Below are 27,981 nucleotides of genomic sequence, written 5' to 3'. Positions count from 1 at the left end.
CGAGATGGAAGATGCTCAGCTGCACCACATACTTTCATAGAACAAGCTCAGTGGGACTACAATCCTAGGTCAATGAGTAAGAGGTCCTGAATGCCAAGCATGGCTACACCTGACCATCAGACATACTTCATTTGACCCAGACCTGGGATTACAATGCTCCTGCTAAGTGTCCAGGTTTTGTATGGATTCTGGGGACTCAAACTCAGGTCTTCAGGCTTTTAGGGCAAGTGATTTGACCCACTGAGCCATCTCCCATGCCTCTGACACACATTTCTTTGTTTTCTGTTTTCTGCTGTTTCCATGTGTGAGTATTCTGCTGTATGTACACCGCATGCACACGGTGCTCATTGAGGCCAGCAGAGGCACTGGAACCCTGGGACCAGAGTTATAGACGGTTGTGAGCAACCATGTAGGTTCCAGAATCGAACTCGATCATTTCCAAGAGTAGCCAGTGATCACAACCTCTGAACTACTTCTTCAGCTCCTCCTATATACAATTCTTAACGAGCAATTCAGAAGTAGAGGGTCTGAGTAAGTAAAGGCTACAGGGTCACAAAAACTGATTAACAGGGAATGCTGAGCAACAATGAAGGAACAGAGGGCTGGAGCAGTGTTGGTGGTGGAGCTCCTGCCTAGCGTATGCGAGAGTGCGGGTCCATCGGGAAGGAGGGAGAAAGGATCAGAGTGTGAAGGCCAGGCATAGTAGCATAGGTACATAACCATAGCTATTTGGGAGGCAGGAAGATTGAAAATTCAAGGCCAAGTTGAGTTGTACAAGACCTAGTTGAGCAACTTAACAAGATACTGTCTCAGGGATAAAATAAAAAAAAGGAAAAAAAAGAAAATGGCATTTTTTAACAGCAAAGTTTTAAGTTAGAAGAGTCATACATACCTATAACCAGTACTTCTAAATAACCAGTACTTAGAAGGTAGGGACAGGAAGATCAGTGATTCAAGACCATCCTCAGCTATATAGCAAGTTGGAGACTAACTTGGGCAACAGGTCACCTTATCTTAATAACCCAAAAAATGAAGGTTTGGTTCCCAGCATTCACATGGCAGCTTCCAACTGTCTGTAACTGCAGTTCCAAAGGACCTGACACACTATTCTGGACCCCACAGGTACCAGACACCCATATGGTGCACTTACATATATACTGGCATTCACACACACACATAAGCTTTAATGGATTAATAAATGAATGGGCTGATAACCAAATTAAAAAAATAGTTATTAACAGATAACTGAAAGAAAAGGAATTACTTACAAACACATAAAAATATACAATTTCACTCACAGTAATTTTATTACTATTAAATTATTGTTGTTGTTGTTATTATTATTATTATTATTATTATTATTATTTTGGATTTCTCTGGGTAGCAACCCTGGCTGTCCTGGAACTCACTTTGTAGACCAGGATAGCCTTGAACTAACAGAGATCTGCCTGCCTCTGCCTCCAGAGTGTTGGGATTAAAGGCATGTGCCACCACACCTGGCTGCTTCTGCTTCTCCTCCTCCTCCTCCTCCTCCTCCTCCTTATTATTATTATTATTATTTTGGTTTTTTGAGGCAGAGTTTCTTTGTGTAACCTTGGCTGTCCTGGATCTCACTCTGTAGACCAGGCTGGCTCAGACTCACAGAGAGATCTGCCTGCCTCTGCTTCCCAAGTGCTGGGATTAAAGGCGTATACCACCACCAACCAGCTAAAAAAATTTAAAACCATGGAGAAAATACATAAAGAACTTACATCTTAATAAAAAAGAGAAAACCCAATTTGAAAATGGGAATAGGAGATGATAGTCCTTTAAAGAGAAGCAAATGACAAACACATGAGAGACTGTCAACATCACTGGCCATCAGGAAAATGCAAATCCAAGTCATAATGAAGCACTTCACCGTCACTGGAATGGGAGTAACAGACATGACAGATAATAAAAGTACTGGTAAAAACAAAAGAGCGATCAGAACCGGGTGGTGGTGGTACACGCCTTTAATCCCAGCACTTGGGAGGCAGAGCCAGGCGGATCTCTGTGAGTTCGAGGCCAGCCTGGGCTACAGAGCGAGATCCAGGACAGGCTCCAGCTGACAGGAGCATGAAATGGTGCAGCATCTTTGGAGAACAGTCTGCCAGTTCCCTCAGAAAAATTACACCAAGTTATCAGGTGACCCAGACATTTCCTAGTATACACCCAAAGAAAGGAAAGCAGGTGTCTACACAGAAACTTGTTCAGAACTGTTCTAAGCCATAGTCTGCTTTACAGTCAATTGCCTATTAACAGGCATAGATACACAAAATGTGCTATACATCCATACAGTGGAGTATCAATTGGCTATATTAAAAGGAAAATTTATGCATGCTTCAACATGAAGCATGAAAGCATTGTGCTACATCAAAAAAGCCAATCACAAAAGACCATGTATTACATAATTCCACTTACAGGAAATAACTATAGAGCCAAAAGGGAGATCAGTGGTTGCCAAGGGGAGGATGGCAACAGGGGAGTAACAGCTAATACACAGAGTTTCTTTGGGGTATAATGAAAATATTCTAAAACTGACTGTAGTGATGCCTCTAAATATAATCAACTATACACACTGCACTTGACCTTAGCCAAAAAGTGAAGAAACAATGAACTGTATACTTGAAATGGGTTAACTGCTGTGGAATAATGCTTTTGTACACTGGTTTAATGAAACATTGGTTGGCCAGTAGCCAAGCAGGAAGTATAGGTGGGATAAGCAGACAAGGAGAATTCTGGGAACAGGAAGGCTGAGTCAGGAGACACCAGGGAGCAGCATGTAACGGCACACAGTTAAAGCCACGGAACACGTGGCAATACATAGATTAACAGAAATGGTCTGAGTTTAAGTGTAAGAGCTAGTCATTGGAAAGCCTGAGCTAATGGCCAGTTTTAATTAATATAAGCCTCTGTGTGTTTACTTGGGTCTGAGCAGCTGCGGACCATGGGGGCTGGATAGGACCAGGAAAACTTTCAGCTACAGTTAACTGTATGGCATATGAGCCATATTTCAATAAACCCAGTTTTTTAAAAAACAGAGTTATAAAGAAATGTATTTTTCCCCTTTCTTTTCCTTGTATCTGCTTAGTAAAGACTTGAAACATACAGGGGAGGGCTCCTAGGTGCTGGCATGTTCTCTTTCTTTATTTGAGCAGCAGGACAAAGGGGAATTCATTTTCTGGTAATTACCAGTGTGCTCTTCTGTATCAAGACTAGACTTTTATAACAAAGTCCGCAGAAGAATATATACAAGAGGTAGACAGATGGCTAAGTAATTAAGAACACATGATGCTCTTGCAGAAGACCCAGGTTGGATTCTCAGATGTGGCAGCTCACAACCACCTACAACTCCAGTTCTGGGGATCTTCCACTCTCTTCTGGCCTCTGCAAGCAACTGCACATACATGGTACACAGAAATTCATGCAGGCATACACATTAACACTTAATACATATAAATGAAAATAAATATTTAAAAAATACACATAAGGGAGAAATGATATAATTACATTATAACTTCAAAAATAACAAATAATTTTTTAAAATACACACATATATACAGCATGTTTGTAATGCTATGGGTAAAAAGATACTCTTACGTGTTGTTCCTAGGATTTAAATTGATTGGTATAAACTACAGATTAATAAATAAAAGATATACATGCTTTGGCTCCAAAAGTCTGTTAAAAAAACAACAACAACAACAACAACAACAAAAACAACCTTCTGAAATCTTGTTTGTAATAAAATTATTACATGTTCAACTGGGGCCTGAGCAAATAAACCATGGTACAATTTACATCAGGAAATATTAATTAGATATTTAAAGTATAGCAGATTTAGGTGTACAGAAATGAAACTGTACCCACTTAGTAAGTCACAAGGAAAAAGCACCGTAGAAGAGAATATCCTGGATACATAACCTGCCAGTGCATGTGGGAGAAAGAAAACTAAGCTGGAGATAAGGAGCACTTACACACGCACGTGCAAACAGAGCATCTCTGAGGCACGTGAGAACTAGTGATCACAACAGCTCCTGACCAAGGGACACTGGGAAACACCTTTTACTTATATTAACACTCCACGAAAATTCCTCCCAAGCAAACACTATAGTGATTCAATGTAAGAGCACGCACGCAAAATAAATGTTTTTAAAATTAAACGATCTGAAATGTTTTAGATCGTTTAATTTTAAATTCTCAAATGATTAATAGTATTAAATAGCTACTTACATCAACACCTCCAAACAAGTCAAAAATATATGTATTTGGATACGTAGCTTCTTGAGTAAGTTTCCTATCTTCAGTTACAAATGCCATAGCTTCCATGGAGAGAAGAGGGGAAATCTCCTGGTTCAAAAAAAAGTATGGAGAGATTCCATTTTACAATTTAACACAGACTAGAAATATCTAAATATCTAAAATTTATCACTAAAATATATGTTTAGTCACAAACTGAAAGCCCCTGAGCACAAGGCTAGCCCTCAATGAAGTATTCAGGACCCTTGGAGTCCTTTTCCCATGGAATCTGGCTGGTATGACTATTTCCCTTTGCTGGTTTTTTTTTTTTTTTTTTTTGGTTTTTGGAGACAGGGTTTCCCTGTGTAGCTTTGTGCCTTTCCTGGAACTCACTTGGTAACCCAGGCTGGCTTCGAACTCACAGAAATCTGCCTGGCTCTGCCTCCCGAGTGCTGGGATTAAAGGCGTGCAACACCGCCCAGTTGGGTGTGACTATTTCAATAAACAGAATGCAGAGAAGTGACACCGTGCACTTAGACATAAGCCTGATAAACCTGATAAAGGCCTTACAGCAGAGTTGGCGTTTGTTACTGTAGAACCTCGATGTCATGTTGTGAGAGGCTCAGCAGCCCCCTGGGGAAGGCCAGACCATGGAGCCTTAGCTGAATCCCACCAACAACCCACCAGGCACCAGCGAGGCCATTTTGGACATTCTAAACAGCATTAGGTCCTACAGCAAATACGCAGGAAGCAGACAAACTTCTGGTTTACTGAGAACTGCTGAGAGAAGATGGCGGCTGCTACTTGAAGTTACTAGGTTTTGTAAGAAACAACTGGTTCTGCAGCCACAACCAAATCTCTGCTGGACTGTGACCTCCTGAAGGAATCCTCAGTGACTTCTCCAAGTTAAAGGCATTCTGATGATGCCACCCAAAGGACTCTCTAAGTCACTGGTGACATTTAGTACTTCACTTTGCAACTATTTACAAACCCAGGGTTTCCTTTCCTAGGCTAAATCGGTGTTCCTTGAAGACAAACTTGAATAGATTCTTCCTTGTTTCCTTCTTTAAGTCTCAAAGCAGAGGAGGTATTCAGCATGGCAGGTACAGGCAGTGGTTCTCAAACTTTGGGAGGGGCATGGCATCCTTTGTTCATAAAACACAGGTAACAGACAGAAAAGAATCTCACAGAACGCTGCTTTACACAGCAATTTTCAAGTATGTATTCACAGAGTGAATAAAGTCAAGATCCCCTGAGTATTAAATTCCTAAGCCTTCAATTTCACCTCAATTCTGTAACTTAGAGACTTGGCAGGAATTAAATGTAACAAGTTATTTGGAAAGCACCTTTAGTTTTTTTGTTTTGTTTTGAGAGATAGGAACTCACTATGTAGTCTTGACTGTCCTGGAATTGTGTAGTAAAGGAAAGCCTTGTATTCATAGGGATCTATCTACCTGCCTTTGGCCTCCCAAATGTTGGGATTGAGTGTGTCGGCACCACACCCACCTTGCAAGGCACTTTTAAGGCACATAGAGGAGCTATAATTACTTCTCTCAATAAGACTGTGAAAAGATGAAGAACATGTAATATCTCTTCATAAAGGGGAAAACTAGGTTTATTTAAGAAGCATGTTTAGAATACACTGGATAGTCGTCGACACTTTACCTCTGAAGAGCACTGTAGTGTTCAGTTTTTCTGACCACAGGCTGACACAGGTTATAACCGTAGCTCCAGCTACTTCTCTAGATCCTATCTGGACCCAGCCCCCAAATCAGAAACTGAGTGTGGGGGCCAGCACTGAGACAGTATTCAAGACGGTGAACAAGTGTCTAGAACAATGTCTCAACCTAACCAGCAATCTAACTTCAATCTTAAATTAGTGATAATTATTGACAGCCATAAAGCCCCTTCCAAGAGCTTTCAATAATACGGAGCCTTTAAAAATGCTGTTTGAAAGAATGTCATGTAAGGGTAGGGATGGGGGTAGGGCTCAGAGTACAATTCTGACTAGCATGTGCAAGGCCCTGGGCTCATTCACAGCACCACAGGAGGTGGGGGTGAAGGCACAGTGCTGACCCCCCAAACTAAGGAAGCATTGCTTCAACAGCTCCCAGGACACACACCTTGACCGACTCTGGAGATGAAATAACTAACGATTATTTTCTCTTTACAACGCTGCTGAACTTCTCCAACTCTACAGCACACAGGAAAACAGGCTATTTTTAAAAGGCCACCAGTTTTGAGACATCTGGAGATCTGAGCACAGCCTTTCTAAGGCCTCTATGAGTTACCTTAAGGATGTTTTGGCACTCGATGAAGTCACTGTGGAGGTGGCTGGTGGCATACAGCTTAAGGAGCAACTGAGGAATTCCACTCCATTTGGATAATTTGTCCCTCTCAGTCAAAAAGGTCTCAGTGAACTGTGAATAAACAAATAAAACAAACATATTACTGGCAAGGAAGAAGTTTTGGCCCTGAAGACACCTTCAGGTGCTTGCCACAGCTTATAAGCTGAAGTCCGAGCCTCTGCTCCTAAAGCAGCACCGTTCTGAATCCACCCCTACTTGCCAGCTTCCTGCTTTTCCCAGTGCACACTCAAGACTCCAAATGCAGCTCTGTTCCCTGTACACGTTCTTTCTCCCTCTGCCCAGAGGCTCTCTCCCAGTCTTTTCTATCGGAAATGCTTGTTTTCCTTCAAATGCAAGACAATGAGGGCCAGGGAGATGACCCAGTGGGTAAGGCTGCCTGCTACACCAGCTGATAACTTTGATTCCTAGAACCCACATAAAGGTGGAAGGGACTTATTAACACCACATACCATCCCCCAACCCTGACATGCACATCGCAGCACGGGGCACACACATATTTAACTAAAAAAATTAAAAATTTAAAGAAAATTTTATTAAAATTTTAAGTTCCTATTTATTTTATGTACATGGGTGTTGGGCCTGCATGTACGTCTGTACACAACTTTTGGTCCTGGTGCCCATGCATGCCAGAAGAGGGTGCGAGATCCCCTAGAACTAGAGTTACAAACAGCTGTGAGCTGCCATGTTTAAAAATCCTAGGCTACATAGTAAGTCCCAGGTCAGCCTGGGCTGTAGAAACCCTGCCTCAAAACAAAGCAATAAACAAACAAACAAAAAAAGAAATCAAGGCAGGGGCTGGAGAGATGGCTCAGTGATTAAGAGCATTTCTTATTTTTACAGGGGATCCAAGTTCAGTTCTCAGCACCCATGCTGGGCAGCTCCCAGATGTTTGTAACTCCAGTTCCAGTCTCTGCCAGCATCCACACACACGTGGATACATTCACATAGACACAGAAATACATACATATAGTTAAGTTCAGGCAACAGCTAGAAACCTTCCTTGGTTGGCCCTCCTTCCTCTCCTTCCTCAGGCATTGGCCCCTACTTTGGGGTCTCACCCATTGCATTATATTTTAACCTACTGTACCCAGTTCCCAGTTCATTTAATCCTCTCCTCTATGATCACCACTTCAGAGCAGATACCAAACTCTGAAAACACTCACTCACTCTTTCTTTGTCTCTCTTACTTTCATTCAACTTGCACGGAGCAGGAACTGAGTAAATGTCTGAAGGCTCTGGGAGGTGGTGGTGCACACCTTTAGTCCCAGAACTTAGGAGGCAGAGGCAGGCGGATCTCTGAGTTCGAGGCCAGCCTGATCTACAGAGCGAGTTCCAGGGCTACACAGAGAAACAACAACAACAAAGTCTGAAGGTATCAATAAGAGCTACAGCACAATGACAGAAAATGAGCAGATCAGGGACATTTTCACTAACATTACCATTACAAAGACCAGATAGGAAATTTCTGTGATTCAATCAAATCAAAAGATCATGTTATGGTTTGTATGGAGCAAACAGGCCTTCAAAGAACACAAATGCCCTGTCGTGTGTCTTAGATTAGAAGGGTAACAAAGTGTTCAAAAGAATGCTTTGTCTTAGGGTGAAACACAGGGAAACACTCCTCCTTACAACAAAAATGTCTGTGTACTAGCAATTTTATAGTGCTCGACCTCAAAAATCAAAACAAACAAAACAAAAGGTTAAAAACCTCTTTCTTTTCCTGAAGAAGGAAAGCAAGCAGCTTCCACTGCTGTGAGACCCTGCAGAACCATCCTACAGGACATTATGTGAGCACCATGACACTAGAGAGCTCTAACAGTATTAGAAAGGGGAGATCACAAGCCAATAACCTGTCATGAGCAACCACGGGAAATAACCAAGCGTGGCAACAAAAACAAACAACAGGGCAGCAGAAATAAAAGGAATTAAAAGCAGGAAACTATACAAATATCAACAAAATTAAAAGTTTCAAGATTTTCTGAAAAGGTCAATTAATGGACAAACTTTTAACTGCAGCTTCTAATGTCTGGCTAAATTATTAAATTCGGGAACAAATGAGAGAATTACTACTAACTTGATCTGAGCAAAAGAGATTACAGCAGAGCACTGTAAAGGAAATGACTAGGAGAACACAAGCTGTGAAACAGAGTATCAAGCAGACCTGTAACAACAAGCAGAGGCTGAATTAAGGATGATTCACACAGCAACAACCAAGACCTCCAGAGAAAAGTCTAGATCCAGACCAGTGGTTCACATGTTATCAACATTTAAAGGATAATAACACAAATACTCAGATTCCCATAAAATAGGTGAGGCCAGAATTCTGGTAACAAATCTAGACAAATACACCACAAAAAAACTACAAGTCACTCTCTTACCAATATAGATGCAAAAACCTTGCAACACATGTAACAAAAGCAAACAGGATTTATCCTGGGAAGGGAAATAGTTCAACATGTCAACTACTACAATACAGAAACCAACAGACCACAGGACACACTCAGATATGTAAAAAGACAGACGAAAAATGGCAAACCCAAACATGTCTTTATGATGAACACTCGGCACACACTAGAAGCAGAACAGAACTTTCTCAACCAGCTAAAGGTATTTATAAAGAGTCTAAAACTAACATCATGCTTACTAGTAAAGACTAATGTTTTCCTACTAAGATCAAGAAGAAAAAAAGACCCAGAGATGTCTGCTCTTACCACTTCCATTTGACTATGTATTATAAACAGGAATGTGAACAACTAGGCAAGAAACACAAAGAACATTGAATTGAAAATATGGAATACTCTTTTCACAGATAACATGATCCTGATTATCAATTACATTTATAATAGCATCAAAAAATAGGATGTTTAAGAATAAATTTAACAAAAGCAGTGTAAGACTTATACAAGAAAACTAAACACTGTTAAGATATTAAAGGATGCCGGGTGGTGGTGGCACATGCCTGTAATCCCAGCACTTGGGAGGTAGAGGCAGGTGGATCTCTGTGAGTTCGAGGCCAGCCTGGTCTACAGAGCTAGTCCAGGACAGGCTCCAAAGCCACAGAGAAACCCTGTCTTGAAAAAACCAAAAAAAAAAAAAAAAAGATATTAAAGGACACCAAGGCAGGAGAATCTCAAGTTCAAGGCCAGGCTGAGTTATACAGTGAGAATCTCCCCCACCCAAAAACAAACAAACAAACAAACAAACAACAGGAAAGCTATCTCATGTTTAAGGAATGGGGTTTTACTGAATTGGCAATAACTTCCACACTGCTTATTATTACTAAAACAGTATTCCTATGTTGTTGACTCAGTGTGATTCCTATCAAAGCCCAGCTGTCTTCACTGTAGAAATTGATAATTTACTGCTAAATCTCACAAAGGAATGCCAGCGACACAGAACAGTCAAAACAGCCTTAAGTTGGAAGAATCTGAATTCCTGACTTCCTGATTTGTAATTTCATCACATGTCTACATTAATCAAGACTGCACAGACTGGGTGAACATAAAGATACCCTAGACCAGTGGAGAGCAATGAGATTCCCCAATGGTTAAGCAATTTTTGTTCTGTTTGTTTGGGGGTAATTTGTTTGTTTTTGACAGGTTTTTGAGAGAATCTAACTGTGTAGTCCTGACTGGCCTGGAACTCACTATGTAAAAGAGTATGGCCTCAAATTCACAGAGACTGCCCACCTCTGTCTCCTGAGTGCTGGATTTAAAGGCACGTTGCTGCCATGTCCCAAGGTTGATTTTTTGACAAGACTGTCAAAACCAAGGAATAGTTTTCTCAACAAATGTTACTAGTACAGATATTATTACCAAGCAAAAAAATAAGAACTCCTTTATAATATTTTTTAAAAATTGACAAAATGAGTCAAAGGGCTTAGTTGGTAAACATTTCCAAGTATGAGGATACGAGTTCAATGTCCAGAACCTATGTAAAAAAGAAAAGCCAATGTGGTGGGCACACTTGTAATCGCAGGGCTGCGGGAGATGGAGACAAAGATTCCCTGGGGCTAATTGGTTGGCCAGACAAGCCTACTCAGGGAGTTCCAGTCTGTGAGAGACCCTGTCTCCAAAAACAAGGAAGATAGCACCTAAGAAACAACACCTGAGGCTGTCCTCTCATCTACAAACACACATGTATGTGTGCACTGCACCTGAACATATACACAGGCACATGCATGCATGTATAAATACACACACACATGCCAGAAGAGAAAAACTGTTATACTAGGCATATTGTCTGAAGCCACACAGCAAAAACAGGATAAAATATTTAAAGCATGGAAAAAGGGTTAAAAATCACACCCACTGGCAACAATGGATTCAGTGAGGTTATCCTTCAAAAGTAAAGAAAAAAATATGAACCTTCTCAGACAAAACTTGACCTAGCAGAAATATGAGATAAGGAAACTGATATTGGTGAGAGACTCTGGCTTAACTAAGCATCTATGACTACCTGTCTCTTCTAATGTGTCATTTATACACTATACACAAAGAGGGATGGTGATGAAACAGATGAACATAAATTAACTTTTCCAATCTAAAGTAATCCAAATGCAAATGCCAGCAACAATTATTAGGTGACACAGCGACTGGAGAAGTGCACTGAATAGCAGCAATCTTAGAAGGGAGAGGGAACCTCAGTAGTGGGCTGAGGTGAAAGGACAAACATGAGTTTGACACTAGCCTCAGAACAATGAGATTCCCCAAAGGTTAAGCAATTTTTGTTCTGTTTGTTTAGGGGCGATTCATTTGTTTGTTTTAGGTAGGCTTTTGAGAGTCTAACAGTGTCATACTGACTGGCCTGGAACTCACTGTGTAAAAGAGTATGGCCTCAGATTCACAGAGATCTGCCCACCTCTGCCTCCTGAGTGCTGGATTTAAAGACATGTTACTGCCATGTCTTTAAAGGACCCCCTGCCCCCCAAAAATACAAAAAAATAAAAATAAAGAAGAAAAATAAAAAAGGAAAGATTAAATTAAAAAACAGGAAATCAGTAGAGGAAAAATTTCTAATTAAAAATTGGGTCTATAAAGAAAAATAGAATCAATAAACTCTAACCAGGCTAATTAATCAAGAAAAAGGATACAAATTACTAATGTCAGAACTACAAGTAGGGTCGATGATCCCATGGATATTAGCAACTCTATGTTCAAAATTTTATTAGATTAAATGGACCATTCTTTGAATGGTACAACCAATACATATATAAACAGAAAAGGATATGCTGACAAAACCATATACTATAGAAAATTTACAAATAAAAGTGGGCAAGTCTCTACAAAGACATTTTTCTAAAGGTGATAGACAGATGGCCAGTATGCATGGAAAATGATCAGTATCAGTAGTCATCAGGGAACAAGCAATCAAATCCCATGAGCTAGCTATGTGTCACACCAACCAAGACCACATAATCACAAAGACAGAAAATAAGTGTTTGTGAAAGTCTGGAGAAATGGAGCTCTCTTTGACTCTAGGCAGAAAAGAAAAATGCCACAGCCAGTTTGGCAAGGACTGAAGAGTTCAACTCAGCCAGGAAGAGTGGGGTGTGACTCTAATTCCAGCTCTTGGAGGTCGAGACAGGAGGGTCACACAGATCTAAGGGCTACAGGAGTGACTTAGCAAGACCTTGTTTCAAAACCCGAAGCCCGTGGATGTACCTGAGTGGTGCAAGTTGCCAACTTGCCTAGCTGTGTACAAGGCCCTGGGATAGACCCCAGCACCCCCCCCACACACACAGGGATAGACCCTAGCACCACACCAAACACACACACAGTCTCAGTCTCTCTCTCTCTCTCTCTTTCTCTCTCTCTCTCCCCCCATCCCCAGAATTATCGTATGACCCAGCAATTCTCTTCCTAGACCAATGTCCACAAAAGCCTTGCACACAAAGGTGCTGTGGATATCACTGTGTATAAATAAAATGCTGATTGGCCAGTGGCCAGGCAGGAAGTATAGGTGGGACAAGCAGAGAAGAGAATTCTGGGAACAGGAAGGCTGAGTTGGAGAGATGCTGCCAGCCGCTGCCATGAAAAGCGAGCTGTAAGGTACCAGTAAGCCACGAGCCACGTGGCAACTTATAGACTAACAGAAATGGGTTAATTTAAGATATAAGAACTAGATAACAAGAAGCCTGCTGCAGCCATGCAGTTTGTAAGCAATATAAGTCTCTGTGCTTTACTCAAATTGGGTCTGAGCAGCTGCAGGACTGGAGGGTGAGAGAGATTTGTCCTGACCCTGGGCCAGGCAGGACCAGGAAAACTCAGCTACACAAAGGCTCATGATAAACATTAATTTCAGTAAGCAAAAATAGAACCTCAAGTGTCCATCCACTGCTGAACAGACAAAATAAATTATAGGACATTTGTATGATGGAATATTATTTGGCCAGAAATGATACATACAACACAGATAAATCTTGAGGCTCATTATTCTAAATGAAAGAAACCACACACAAAAGACCACATTTTATTTGATACTATTCAATATAAAAAATATACAGAACTGCTGTGAGATGTTTTTCCATATGCTGTGAATATGCACTGCTCTGATTGGTTGATAAATAAAGCTGCATCAGCCTATGGCAGAGCAGGATGGAGGCAGGCAGGAAGATCCAAGGGAGACAGTGAGAGAAGAAAGGAGAGTGGGAGAGACACCAAACTGCTGTCCAAGAAGAAACATGTAATGGGACACAGGTAAAGCCACAGAACATGTGGCAACATAGATGAACAGAAATGGGTTAATTTAAGATGAAAGAGCTAGCTAGCAAGAAGCCTGCCATGGGCCATACAGTTGGTAATTAATATAAGCCTCTGAGTGATTATTTTATAAGCAGCTGCAGGACCACAGGGCCAAGCGGGATGGGAGAAACACGGGACCGTGGGGCTGGGTGAGACCAGAGAAACTTATTTGGCACCCAATGTGGGGCAAGAATCTCTATCCAAAAGCCTGAAAATGCTTTTTTAAAAAGGCTTCTAAAATGGAGCCAAGAGCAGGTTCCTAATTCATGTTGCTCATGGTGGGCCACAGTACAGAGATGTATCCCATGGTCACAGTGGGCTTCAGCAGCAACACAGCAGATTCCTGAGGTTTCTTAACAGGACAGGCTGCAATACGAAGAGACTTCTCCCAGCCACTGCCTGCTAGCTTGGGAGTACAGTCATGGGCTTAAAAACACAGGCATACTATTTAATATTGCTCCCCAGAATTGGAAAGATAAGCATGACTCATTGGTACCTATGTCATGTTAAAAAAACTAATGGGATGGGGCCAACAGCCAGTGCTGCTACTGCTTTGTTACTAGCCACACATTGCAGTTTAAATCAATGGTGAAAAAATGATTACAGATTCACAGTAAGACAGATTCAGATGGAATAAAACTCTAAACGGTTTACAATGTATGTAAAAAGGTATGTAAGCTTGAGAGAGAAAAGAGAAAGCATTTAGTCATAAAAATAAAATATTTAAAAAATAAAACAAGGGGTTGGGGACTTAGCTCAGTGGTAGAGTGCTTGCCTAGCATGCACAAGGCCCTGGGTTTGGTCCTCAGCTCTGGAAAATAAAAATAAAAAAAAATATGTAAAAAATATAATAAGCCATGTAAAGATGGAAATTACACAGAGTCTGGATTATGTTGATTTTTAACTGGTAAGAGACATTTGATTGTAAAGGCTACTGAGTTAAACCAATATATATATATATTTTAAAAGTATCTTGACTTCAAAATTTATCTCTAAGGATATGTTGCTTTGGAAAAGAGGTTCTGTTTTTGTTGCCACAGCAGATGAGAAGCTGTGGGTTCCTTCTGGGTTAATATGGTTCTATCAAGGAAGACCCCCCTGAGAGGTCTCCAGATGATCCAACATCCAGAACAGCTTCAAGGCAACTGACTCACACAATACAGCCTCGAGACTACTCCAGTCAGGACTTGACCATAATCCTAAAATTTTCTTCGTGTCCCCATAAGACTACCAGTGCCCCCAATCAGCAAAAGCTTAGAAAACTATGCCCACATTCCCAAAAAATGGATTATGGATGTCTGTCTTTGTTTAGGGGTTGATTACAAATTGTTATTGGTTATATATATTGGTTATAGTCAATATCTTTCCAGAAGAAAAAAAAAGGATATGATAGGATGAAAGGGTAGATTATTGAAATCTACTTTTAAAGAGCAACAACTTGTTTGAAATGTTTTACATTGCTATGGATTTTGGCTTATTGATTTAAATTTAAAGCTAATTTTGTTATACTGTATATATATGTGTATATATATATATATGTCTATTCTTGTGTAAGAATTATGTTTATGCAGCTCATTTAAAGTTGTAATACATAATTAAAAATACAGAATAATTAGTCATTTATGATAATCAAACTTATAGTCATGTTAGTTAAGTTTTTAGGTATACATAGATATATTTCATTTAAGTAAGTAATCTTCAAACACTTCAAAGACATACAAAATATAGGACTTAAAATGTTCAAAAACTTAAGACTTTTCTAGATGATGAGACACGTTTGCTCCTGGCAGTACCAATTACTTCAAAGAGGATGATAGGCATCAAAGAAACTCCATATGGAAGTTTGCTTTCTTTATGGCAAAAATAGCCATTTTGGCAAGAAAGTGCTCTTGCCTAGACTACTTAATAATATGTTGTATAAACTAGACATACAGTACCCATAGGACAATGACCACTGAATTTTGCCTGAACAAGGCGAAATGGTCCTTCAGGTTCCTGCTTCGCACGGGAGATTGCTAGACATTCTACAGGACACAGGAAAAAGCGACTGAACTTCAAACAGCTCCTACTACACAGAACAAGCCAATCCATAGAGATAGAAAACAAGATTAGCTGCTGCCAAGGGCCAGAGATATCAACTGGGAAGTAACTGCTACAGGTACAGGGTTAGTTTGAGACTTAATTCCATGTAACCCATCGTCACCACAAACTCACTACGTAGCTGAGGATGGCCTTAAACTCTGATCTTCCTGCTTTTACCTATCAAGTACTAGGATTAAGGGACTGCTATGCTACCTTGGTGCTTCAATCAAGTTTTTGTTTGTTTTTGTTTTCTTTCCCAGGAAATGTTCTAAAGTTGGTTGTGGTAACTGTAGCTTTGTATAAACAGCTACTGACTTGCATCCTTAAATGGGATGTGTGTGCAATAAGTCAATCAACACTTCAATAAACCTGTTATGGAAACTAAATAAATAACAGACATAAGTGAACTTTAAGGGACAGGAATGCCCTAAAACTATTTTGGTGATAGTCGCATGATTTTATAAATATATTTTTAATATTTATTTATGTTATTTTTATGTGTATGGGTGTTTTCCTGCATGTATGTACACCACATACGTGCCTGCAGAGGTCTGCAGAGGGTTTCAGATCCCCTGGAACTGGAGTTAGGTACAGATGGTTGGAAACTGCCATGTAGGTATTGGAAACTGAACCCATCTCCTGAACACCCAATGCCCTGAACCACCGAGCCATCTCTCCAGCCCTATAATTCACTTAAAAAAAAAAAAAAATCACTGAAACTTAATTGGTAATTTTGTTTTGTTTTTTGAGACAGTATCTACTGGAGCCCAGGCCAGCCTCAAATTCCTGATCCCCTAATTCCACCCCCCAAGTACTGGGATTACAAGCATGGGTTTGGTTGGTTGTTTTAAGTCTTGATAAAATCGTATTTTAAAAGAAACATCAAGGACTGGGGAGATGCCTCATTCTGTAAAGCTCTTTGCCTCCCAAATGTGAGAATCTGAGATTAGACCCCTAGAACTCACCCAAAAAGCTGGGTGTGGTGGAATACACCTGTAACCCAGCAATGGCAGGTGAGAGAGGTAAGACAGACCCTAAAAGCTCACAGGCCAGCTAGCCTGGCTATGTGGTGAAGGTCAAGCCAATGAGAGGCCATGCCTCAACCAAAACAGGGAGGACGTCTGAGGGCTGACACTCCAGGCTGCCCTCTGACTCACACATACATACAATGCATCCATGCAACTGCACCAACACCACAAACACACATGTGCATGTACACACAAATAAATAATAAGGGGCCCAAAAGGGACACAGAACTGATATGACATTTGAAAAGCAAGTATTGGATTAAATAAATATATTTAAATCCCCAAATGTCAGTTATTATAGTAAAGGTACTAAATACTCCATTTTTTTAAAAAAGATTTATTTATTTATTATGTATACAGTGTTCTGTCTGCGTATATCCCTGCAGGTCAGAAGAGGGAGCCAGATCTCATTACAGATGGTTGTGAGCCACCATGTGGGTGCCGGGAATTGAACTCAGAACCTCTGGAAGAGCAGCCAGTGTTCTGAACCTCTGAGCTATCTTTCCAGCCCCTAAATACTCCATTTAAAACAAAGTTTATTTTGCTGCCTCCCAGAGAAACATTTCAGAAAGGCTGACCTTAACAGACTGGGAAACGATACATGATGTAAAGGCACCCACCAGAAGAAAGGCGGTGTAACTTATCCTCCAGCCAGCCAGGCTGATGACATGTGCTGCCTGCCAATCTCTGCACTCCAAAGGCTGAAGCAGGAGGACTGCCATGAGTTCAAGGCTAGCTAGCATAGGCTACATGGTAACACTTGCCTCAAAGTAAATGAAGAACATGTCCAGAGATAAGAAATGTGCCACTCTCAGTGGGATGCACAGCTAAATGCCAAAGCAAATCCTTACCACTTCAGAAGATTCTCAGAGTCTTCAGCCCTTGAGAACAGGCAGATTCTTAAACAGCAAGAACCACTTAAGTGATAGAACGAACTATAATAAAACTAACATTTATGTTCACCAGATGTTCTTGCTGTTTTGTGAGATACGGTCTATCTGGAACTATGCACACCAGGCTGGCCTTGAGCTCAAAGCTCTTGCTGCCTCTGTCTCCTCTATGCCTGCCTTATCAAAAAGATCTTTACAGATCAAAAAGGAGTTACAGAATAGGAGAAAGTATCTGCAAAACATCACTTTACAAAAGGTGCATATATCCAGCAGGATGTGGTAGCACATGCCTTTAATTCCATTACTCAGGAGACAGAGGCAGGTGGCTCTCTCTGTGAGTTTGAGGCCAGCCTGGTTTACAGATGGAATTCCAGATTAGCCAGTGAGACACTATTTTTTTAAAAAAAGATGATATCAAAGACTTCCAGTTAGGTTACAAAGATGAAAAACAAGGCCCAGAGAGATGACTCAGTGGTTAAGAGCAGTGGTGAGTTTCCAGAGGACCCGGGTTCAATTGCCAGCACCTACATGGTGGCTCACAACCATCTGTAATGCCAGTTCCAAGGGACCTGATGCCCTCTTCTGGTGTCCTCAGGCACCAGGTATGTACATGATACATAGAGATAGATACACATACAAGCAAAAGCCCATATACATAAAAATCATTTCTAAAAGAAAACAAAAATGTACAAAATATTTGAACAGGCAAGTCACAAAAAGGGGTGTCCAAATTGCCAATAAGCTTCTGAAAGGGAGTTTAATTTCATGAACTCACCATAAATTAAACCCACAGTGTTTATACCATTAAACATCCAACGGAAAAAGAAGACCCTAGAGTGAAGATGACGGACACAAAGCTCTAGGGTGGCAAGAACGTGACACTAACAGACACTGCTGAAGAGAGTGGGAACTAGTGCCAGCACCCGAGAAACTCTAGAGGCGGATACTGATGCCAATCTCTGCGTATCTTACACCCCAGCAATTCTCAGCATATACCCTGCAGGTTGTACAAATGCATACCAAAGACATGAACAAGTGCTCATATCAGCATTATTCATAACAGATCCCAAACTGGAAGGATCCCAGTACTTCTCAAAACGAAAATGTCTTAATTGTGGTCCACTGACAGAGTGGCAGGCCAAACAAGGACGGATGGACTACAGCTTCACCACCTTCAAGAGTGAGCCAAAAAACAAAATGTGGTTTAAAAGAATGTACCTGCTCAAAGAATTAGACCTGATATACAAGTAGAAGAGTCAAAGATGTTTTCAAATGTGTAAACATGAAAAAAATTACCTTTCACATACTTTCCTGGGAGTCTACTACAGAATGTGTTCCCAGGAAAGGCAGACAGACACTAAGAAAACAAGGTCTAAAACACAGGAAAGTCAGTAAAAAAATAAAAACAACAACAACAACAACAAAAAAAAAAACAAAAAAAAAAAAACAAGAGTTAAATGCTCTGAATTTGATGAAGGGAAGTTCCAAGAATCCAGGTGTAAAGATACCAATCCAAACTCCACGAGGAAGAGGAGGTTGGAAAACTTAAAAAGCCAAACAAAGAAGTTTTAGAGCTTGATGTCCAAGTATCCAGATGAGGAAAGCAAACGTGATAGGATGCAGCTCTATGCTGGGAAAGCTTCAGAAGGCTCCATGTAGTCTACAACATGTCTTTATGAGGCACTATGAACAGCAATTACATCAGCAGCAGAATGCAACGACTCTACATCAGCCACCGAAACTGTGACACTGGGAGAATAGTAGACAAGTGACATGCAGACTAATCTTTACATGAGGAAGGAAATAGGTATCAAACTGAATGTAAGAAACAGCGTTATAAACAAGTTAGTTAGAAATACTGGCGCTCTGGCTTCCTGGGTCCTTCTCTTGTGAAAGTAATAGTTACATCATGGACAGTGGTTGCCTTGGGAGAATGGCAGGCCAAGGGAAGAGTGGGGCAGGGCATTGCTGTTGTCTAAAATAAACCTCTTGATACCCAGATATCCAGCCACAGTCCAAATACCTCAGAAGGAATTTTACTACTAATACATTGGCTTACAAGACACTTATTTAAAATAACATGTAAAGCCAGGCAGGGTGGTTTATACCTATAATTAATCCTAGCACTTGGAGACTGAGGCAGGAGACATGCCATGAGTTAGAGGCCATCTGGGACAACATAGTAAGATCCAGGCCAGCCTGGGCTACAGAGAGAGATCCTGTCTCAAATATGGTAAATAAAAATAATCATTTCTAGTTTGTTTTCCTTGCACTAGCTGAGCCCTGTGATGAAAGCGCTTCTCTCCAGTCATCTTCACAGCTAAGTTACTGGCAGGGGTCCTACAGGGTTTCTTTTCAAGCACTTGTGGTCTAACAGTGTACAGAAGCGATAATCCCTTACATCCTGTTCCCTACACTGTCAGCCTGTCTAGTCAGTGAGACATTTCCAGGCATTCACAATTTTCACTGATTGTCTTTACTGCCTTCCTTTTAAAATAATGTCTTAATTAATAAAAGCTAATGTCTGTGAAAACAAACATGTATTTTCTTTGTTTGATACTAAACTAAAATAGCTACTATCTCAAAATAGCTAAGTGCAGGCAAACAGACATTTCAAAAGATGATTAATGAAGATTAAATATCTTGCTAGGGTAGTCTGATAAGGATTATTAACCACTGAATATTTGCATCCTTTGCAATGGTGTTTTTGTGGTTTCAACACAATTAGAGTACATCGTAGGGTTTGTGGGTACAAATGCTACTGAGATTAATAGTATTTATATACATTTCTGAGACTTACTTATCCAGGAGGTTTTCTTTCTTCCTCTTTCTCTCTCTCCCCGACCTGTGGAGGAAGGGGTCTAGCTTTTGAGTCAGGATCTCTCTATGTAATCTGGGCTGGCCTAGAACTCATTATGTAGACCAGCTTGGCCTTGGAGCTTGTTAGCAGTCCCGCCTCTGCTTCCCAAGTGCTGGAGTTACCAGCTTACAATACCACTACACCTGGTTTCCACGGTTTTCTCAGTATCACACTGCCCCTAGCAGAAAGAGGGGTTTTTCTTGACGTAAATTCCTAAGTGTCAACTCTAATTAGAAAACGACTAAAACAAACAGGACTAACAGAAGAGAAGAAAACTAAGAGGAGGGCAGTGTGGGAGGCTGTTTGCCGAGCATGTACAGGCCCCAAGTTTGAGTCTTAGTAGCACATAGAAACGGAGAGCGGAAGCCGGGCAGTGTTGGCGCACACCTTTAATCCCAGCACTTGGGAGGCAGAGGCAGGCGGATCTCTGTGAGTTCAAGGACAGCCTGGTCTACAGAGTGAGTTCCAGGAAAGGCTCCAAAGCTACACAGAGAAACCCTGTCTAAAAAAAAAAAAAAAAGAAAGAAACGGAGAGTGGGTGGAAGGGAGGGAGGGAGGGTCTAAGAAAGGTCAAAGTAAAGACAGGTGAAATCTAGAGTGGTCACACAGTAACCGCATTTGGGAAACAGAAGGGACCCCATAACCCAGACTCCCCAACTGCCAAGCTACAGAACATCTGCAGAACAGACTCATCGTTCTAGTGCCCAGTTTATGCAGTCTCTTTCCCCTCAACTCTATTGGCCCTGCAGGATCCTGACCCTCATCATACAGGGAGCAGATTTACTCGGACTGCAATGAGAAGCAGCAGGGGAGCTGCAGACAGAGGATTTTAAGACCCAGTTTTCTTTGAAGATCAAATGTGCAGCTGAGTATGAAGGCGTGAATAAACTGCAAAGTACCTTGGCATATGTATTACCTTGACAGAGGACAGACAAAAGGCTGGGAAGAAAATGAGGCAAAGGAACTGAGTAGAACCAGCCCACTCAAGTCCTGTGACCTACGTCCTCCCCAGCAAAGACAGGGGAAACTGAGGGAGGATGGGGTTTGATGGAAGAGGAACCAAAATTCTGATCTCTATATATTAAATATAGGTTGCCCAATAGTTATCTACATGGAGATTCAGGGCAGGTGATTGGAAATACCTACCCATGTGGAGCTTTAAAAAAAAAAAAGGCCAGGAATGGAAATGCAGACTTAAAAGCCCTCAGAATATAGAGTATTTGTTAAAACAACAACAACAATAATAATAAAAGCTAACGTTTCTGTACACTCGTTATACTTCAGTTACTTTTTTCAATGTTTTCTATGTAAAAACTCATTTTCCTCACCATAATCTTAAGAGGTTTAGGTCCTAGACAGTGGTAGCGCATGCACTCTGAAGGTAAAGGTAGGTAGATCTCTCTGAGTTCAAGGCCAGTCTGGTCTACAGAGTGAGTTGCAGGACAGCCAAGGCTACTTTGAGACCCTATCTCCACAAAACAAAGAAAAAAGAAACAGATCTTAAGTAACTTTCCCAAAGACATAAAGCAAGTATGTACCCATGCCAGGTTTCAAATCACAGGAGACCTGAGTCTGGAACTCTTTGAAGCTATGGGGTTACTGCAGAGTGACTACAGACAGATACAGACTGGGGATACACTATTTCAATTCAGTTTCCTGAATCCTTCTTATCAAGTGCTTGGCATGGTTTCAGGCTCTGCAGATACAAAGAAAATAAGACACTCTCAAGAAGACCAGGCTAATTACTGCTAGCCAAGAGCAACTATTTATCAAATAGCCAGTATGTGGCACACTGGCTAAACTTTCTGGACCTACCTGTTGTTTCACCTGGTTCTCATAACGACCTTGTGGGACAGATGTCATTACTACCATTTTAGAAATAATGAAACAGATCTGAAGAGATTAACTTAGGCTAAGGGCCCTGACTAAAAAAGGTCAGAACTAGGATTCAATTAAGACCCATCTTACTGCAAATCCAGTCTTTTCCAGGGAAATTCTACTCAGACGAACCTTCAGGGCACCTTTCAAACTCCCAGCAAGAGAAAGTAGAAGGTGGTTATGGAAGTTGGGGAGGGCACAAGGAGTTGCTCAGTGGATACAGTTTCAGGTTTGCAAATTGAAAAGTTCTAGAGATTGGGTGTGCATCAGTGTGAGAATAGTGAACACTACTGAACTGCATAGCTTCAAACAGTTGTGATGATCAGCTGTTGTGCATTTTTTATTTTAAAAGGTATTTTTAGGCAGGTGATGCTCATGTTACTGTCCAGCCTGTGGCCCTTGCAGTATACTTAATGAATCTGTTTTCTTCCCCATCCCACCACCCCCTCAAAAACAGTTTTTTAAAAACCTGGTACTTTCCTACTGTGCCATATGCCGTAACCAATATGTGTGTGCTGTACTGAGGAAATATGGGTGAGCAAATAATTTATTCTACATAGCAGGAGAAGGGATAGGGGGAGCACAGCAAGGAAACTGAAGAACTCCATGAAGAAAGGAAACAATGAAATGTAAGGGTCTCCACTCCACTATCACTGCTATTTGGGAAACAGGAATTCTAAGACAACTTCTGAAATAGCTCCTACGCCTGTATAAAACTGTCAAAGAAATACGCAACTACAGGTTAAGAAAGTAACGTGATCGAAACAAACTTTGGGCATCAACAGAGTAATAGTGGAGACCACAATGACCAGAATATTCCAAGAATATTCCAGTAGCCTTCTAACATAGTTTTCTAGTATTCCTAGCCTTTCAGCATCGAAAACAAATTATTTTCCTAAATTGCCTCATTTTAAAGAATTTCTATGGCTCACTGTCTTTAGAACACAGATTATCTGGAAAGGTGTTTAGAATCACACTGTCTGACCTTTCTGAACTTCCATTTCCTCATTTGTGTTAAGAAATGAGTTCAAGCCGGGCGGTGTTGGCACACGCCTTTAATCCCAGCACTCAGAAGGCAAGGCAGGCGGATCTCTATGAGTTCAAGGACAGCCTGGGCTACAGAGTGAGATCCAGGAAAGGCACAAAACTACACAGAGAAACCCTGTCTCGAAAAACAAAACAAAAGAGTTCAACACATGGCTCAAAATATTGAAAACTGCTGGGTGTGGTGGAACACACCTGTAATCCCAGCACTAAGAATGCAGAAGCAGGAGGATCGCCTCAAGTGCAAGGCCAGTCTAGTCCATACAGTCAGTTCTAGGCCAGCCAGATCTATGCAGTGACAGCCTGTCTCCAACACCTTGCACACTGATTGCTCTAATATATGTAATCATTAAAGGTTAGTCCCCTTTCTGCCTGCCCTACACACTCAGCTCAGTCACATATCTTGCTTAATGGACAGAGAAAGTATTTCTCAGACCTTCTTAAGGCAGATGCAGAAAAACGCAATGAAGATGCTCATCTACAGTCTCTGTGGGAAAATATGGCTACCCAAAAGTGCTCCATCATCTGCAACCCTCCACAAATACAGACCATCTCACCTTCACCTTTTTAGTCCTTTGAGTAATATTCAAATGGCTCAAAATTAACTTTAAATATGTAATGGTACACTGAGAAAAATTTTACACCCATTCCCTCATCCATGCACCTAATTCATCCCTCTCCAATTCAACACTTATCGGTTTCTTTGTATTCCCCAAAACTATATGCAAAAGCTATCTTTAAATTAAGCTAATGTGTTCTTGTGTTTTCTTTCTCTCTCTCTCTCTCCCCCCACCCCCACTTCTTGTTTTTCAAAACAGGGTTTCTCTGTGTAACAGCCTTGGGTGTGCTGGAATTTGCTTTGTAGCCCAGGCTGCCCTGGAACTCCCAGAGATCAGCCTGCCTCTGTCCCCGGAGTGCTGGGATTGAAGGTGGGGCCCAGCTTTGCTAATATTCTCAAAGTAAGTTCTGGGATCACCTAGGAGAATGAGGAAAATGTGAGACTGAGGCGAGTCATCTATTCTGCTTTATTCTAAGGTAGTGCCCTACACTAACCCACAAGCATACACACACACACACACACACACACACACACACACACACACACACACACCATGTATTGGACACCAATCGGTGTAATAATAAGCTAGACATTAAATATAACATTAACTGAGTACTCCTCCAGCCCTTATATGCACCTGAAATGCACTAACACTTCACACTACCATCTCCTTTGAATTTAACAATAACCTTAAAATGTGACTTAAATGAAGAAACTAAGTCACCGAAAGGTAACTTGCTCGAGCAAGAAAGAGAGTAGGGCTTTGAACTTGGGCTTGACTAAAGTTCTTCCTCCAAAGCACGTCGCCCTACACTGGCAAAACAGTCTCTGCACTCGTTGGAGCTCAGCCTAATGTGGGAGACAGGCGTGAAAAGGGCAGACAACAAAGAAATACGCAATTACAGGCTAAGAAAATAACGCAACCGAAAACGAACTGGGGGATTTGACAGAATAACAATGGGGACCTACTTTAGAAGAGGAGGAACGTTAAGGCCTCTTTGAGAAGATGACATTTATGATAGGCTTCCGAACCGTTTGGGGGACTGCAGCGAGGAGGACCCCGTCTTGCTCACAAGGGGCAAATCGAGGCCAGTAGAAAATGAAGCCAACTCGCCAAGGTCCCCCAGACATGCAGACGTGGCGCAGGGAAATGAGGATCTAGAAACTCGGCCCAGGGCTCATACATCAATAGCCCAGGCTGCCCGACCCTACTCGGCCCAGACCCGCAGGCCTCCCAAGCGGTCGCTGCCCATCATCCCACCGCGGCTGACAGCGTCCGGGAGGCACACGGGACAGCCCCGAGGCCAGCCAAGGGGGATCTGGCCGGTCCCGCAGCGGCCTGGAAAGGCCTCTTTCCCGGCCCCTGGCCAGCTCCAGCCTGGCCCGCCCCGCCCCGCCCCTCCGGGCCGGCCTCGTACCTGCACCGCCCGGACCAGGCCCCGACCGGTGAGCTGGCCTTGCCGCAGCTGCAACAGGATGTTACCGGGCCGCGGCCGGCCTCCCCAGCCGCCCCACGCCGTCGCCGTAGCTGCCGACTGTCTCCCCCGGCTGGCCCCAGCTCCAGCCGCTGCCGGCGCTGCCGCCATGTCTCCTCGTCCGACAAACAGGAAGCAAGCGGCCCCGGAGCCGCGTAGATTTCTTCGGGGCAGCGAAGGATTCCCCACATCGCCCCCAGTGGACTGACTCGGAGATGCAGGCCGCGTGGCAGGGACTGTGCGCGCCCCGAGGCCTGATGGGAAGTGTAGTCTTTCTCCGGAGGCCGGGCAGATGACAGAGATGCTGTGTTTCCTGGACCACCTGTTTTCCCACATCCCACCTCCTGCATTTCTGTGATGTAACTCCAGAAGGACGACCAGTCGCTGCGTGCGCATGCTCTCACAGTTCTTGTCTATTTAGAAATGATGCAGCCGAGTGGCCAGTGAAAGGCCCTAGGCCAGAATTTAACACTTGACTGATTCCTGTCCCCTTTTCTTCTTCTTCTTCTTCTTCTTCTTCTTCTTCTTCTTCTTCTTCTTCTTCTTTTTCTTCCTCCTCCTCCTCCTCCTCCTCCTCCTCCTCCTCCTCCTCCTCCTCCTCCACCTCCTTCTCCTTCTTCTCCTTTTTGTTTTTGTTGTTTTTTTTTTTTGAGACAGGGTTTCTCTGTGTAGCTTTGCGCCTTTCCTGGATCTTGCTCAGTAGACCAGGCTGGCCTCTAACTCACAAAGATCCGCCGCTGGGATTAAAGGCGTGCGCCACCACCGCTCTGTCCCCTTTTTTCTACGACTGACTTCAGCCAAGTCACTGTGTTCTACCCTTGCGCCTCAGTTAGTCCATTCAATATGTAGTCCCTGGGAGTCGGATCAGTCAACTAATATTTGTATTATAATTAACAAATATATTTTGTGTAAATGATACATAAAGGTCCTTCAATGAGCTATTGCTTACTCGAAGAAAATGTTGGAAGATATTTTATGAATTATAAAATTATGTCGGGGTTAATAATTTTACGGATGTCAATAAATAATTTCTAAGGGAGCCAGATGTACTTGTCACACTGAACAGGTAGAGGAGGTGGACGACCCTGTGAGGGGATTTGGATTACAGGACCACAGCAAATCCACACACAAATAAATGTAACTGGCTAGGTTGTGGTGAAGTTCAATGAAATAATGCAAGGAGTAGGGGTTAGTAAGTTTTATCCTCTGCCAAACAGAGCACCGTGCTGGTTTCCCGGCTCTAGTATGCTCTTTCTCTTCTGAACTCGCCAACTCCCAACAAACCTCTGTAGCAGGGCGGTGCCGACTCTTTCCCCATTTCACTCCTAGGAGGCGATCTTGTAACACAAATAAGGAGAGCTGAAGGTGATGAATTAGGATGTCGAGAAGTTTGCTACTTGTCACTAAGGTGGCTATAACTTGTTCAAACCAAAATCCCTTAAAGTGTGAAATGATGTAATAAATAATTACACTGAAACACAGACATTTATGGGCACTGCCAAGATAAACTGGACTGTGGGTACCATCTTCACACCCACTTAGAAGGTATGGTTTCCACCGATCACTGCTAGATTGTCTGGTTTAAAACAAACAAAATAGGGCTTGAGAGATGAGTCGATGGGTAGAGGCACTGGCTGTCAAGACTAGGGATCTAAGTTGGGTTCCCAGAACCCATATTGATGGAAGAAGAGAAAAGACTCCTCTAAATTGATTGCTTTCCCTCTCTCTCTCTCTCTCTCTCTCTCTCTCTCTCTCTCTCACACACACACACACACACACACACACACACACACACACACACACACACACACACACACACACACACACACACACAAATTAAATGTAATTTTTAAATTTAAGAAAAACCTATATTGAAAGAGAGCAAAGAGGGGTATATGAGAGGGTTTGGAGGGAGGAAAGGGAAGAAACGTGATGTGATTGTATAATAATCTCAAAAAAGTAAGAGATAATTTTTAAAAGAAAAACTTTATTAAAATAAAATAAAAGCATTTTTTCAGTGAAATTGTCCCATCTTGAAATCTGTATAAGCCAAATAAAACCCTGTGTGTTTGTGATTGCTGAAGAAAAACCAGAAACAGGAAGTCTATCCTGTGGTGAAGGAAATTTTCTTCAAGCCAATGGAGAAAAAAAATTAGGTCTGTAACTTGACACTAAAATCTCAAATTCATCTTAGAAACATCAAAGCTAAACATAACAAAATCAACCTGTATTTCTAAAACTGGGTTGTAGGGACAGTATACATTCACACATACACACACACACACAAATCACTGGATTGTATTCCAAATGGGTAGGTTTTGAAATGTAAATTATACCTCCACAAAGCTGTTAAAAGTTAAAAGCATATCATGGTATATGTGCATTCTCATATACACACATGCACACAAACTAGTTAATTAAATAAATATAATTTGGTGGAACAAGTCTTATAAGGTCTTATTAATTAAAACAAACTCAGAGCCAGGTATTGGGGTGAACGATGAAAGATCAGAGAAACAGAACAAGCCACAGCCAACCTCACCTCACCAATTCCTCAGCTGATCTTGTTTCCTCAAACTGAAAGCTTTTAAGTCCTCACCCAAATGGATCTCAGCTGAACTGCTGCTCAAAAGTCTAAAAGATTAAAAAGGCTCTAGTTCCTGGTCCTCACACACAATATATTGGGGGACACAATATCACCACATAATTTTAAAATAAAATGGACAAAAAGTTTGGATGACTAATAACAGACAACTCTGCAACACCTTACTTCTCTGGCAGTCTTACCTGTCT

At 41.8% G+C, this 27,981-nt stretch overlaps 1 protein-coding gene across 2 annotated transcripts in view; it reads right to left on the bottom strand.

The window, feature by feature from the left end:
- Positions 1 to 25,390, bottom strand: part of LOC118583062 (transient receptor potential cation channel subfamily C member 4 associated protein) — a 72,443-nt gene extending 47,053 nt beyond the window's left edge. For both annotated transcript variants that reach the window (XM_036186345.1, XM_036186346.1), the window contains exons 1-3: positions 25,132 to 25,390; positions 6,552 to 6,680; positions 4,255 to 4,371 (exon numbers count right to left, since the gene is read on the bottom strand). In XM_036186345.1, the coding sequence (XP_036042238.1) occupies positions 4,255 to 4,371; positions 6,552 to 6,680; positions 25,132 to 25,299 (414 nt within the window). In that variant the 5' untranslated portion in view covers positions 25,300 to 25,390. The remainder of the gene's footprint in view (positions 1 to 4,254; positions 4,372 to 6,551; positions 6,681 to 25,131) is intronic.
- Between the last annotated feature and the right edge of the window lie 2,591 nt (positions 25,391 to 27,981).

The sequence above is a fragment of the Onychomys torridus genome, chromosome 4, assembly GCF_903995425.1.
Source record: "Onychomys torridus chromosome 4, mOncTor1.1, whole genome shotgun sequence".
Classification (NCBI taxonomy): Eukaryota; Metazoa; Chordata; class Mammalia; order Rodentia; family Cricetidae; genus Onychomys; species Onychomys torridus.
This window is presented reverse-complemented; position numbering and strand designations above follow the sequence as displayed.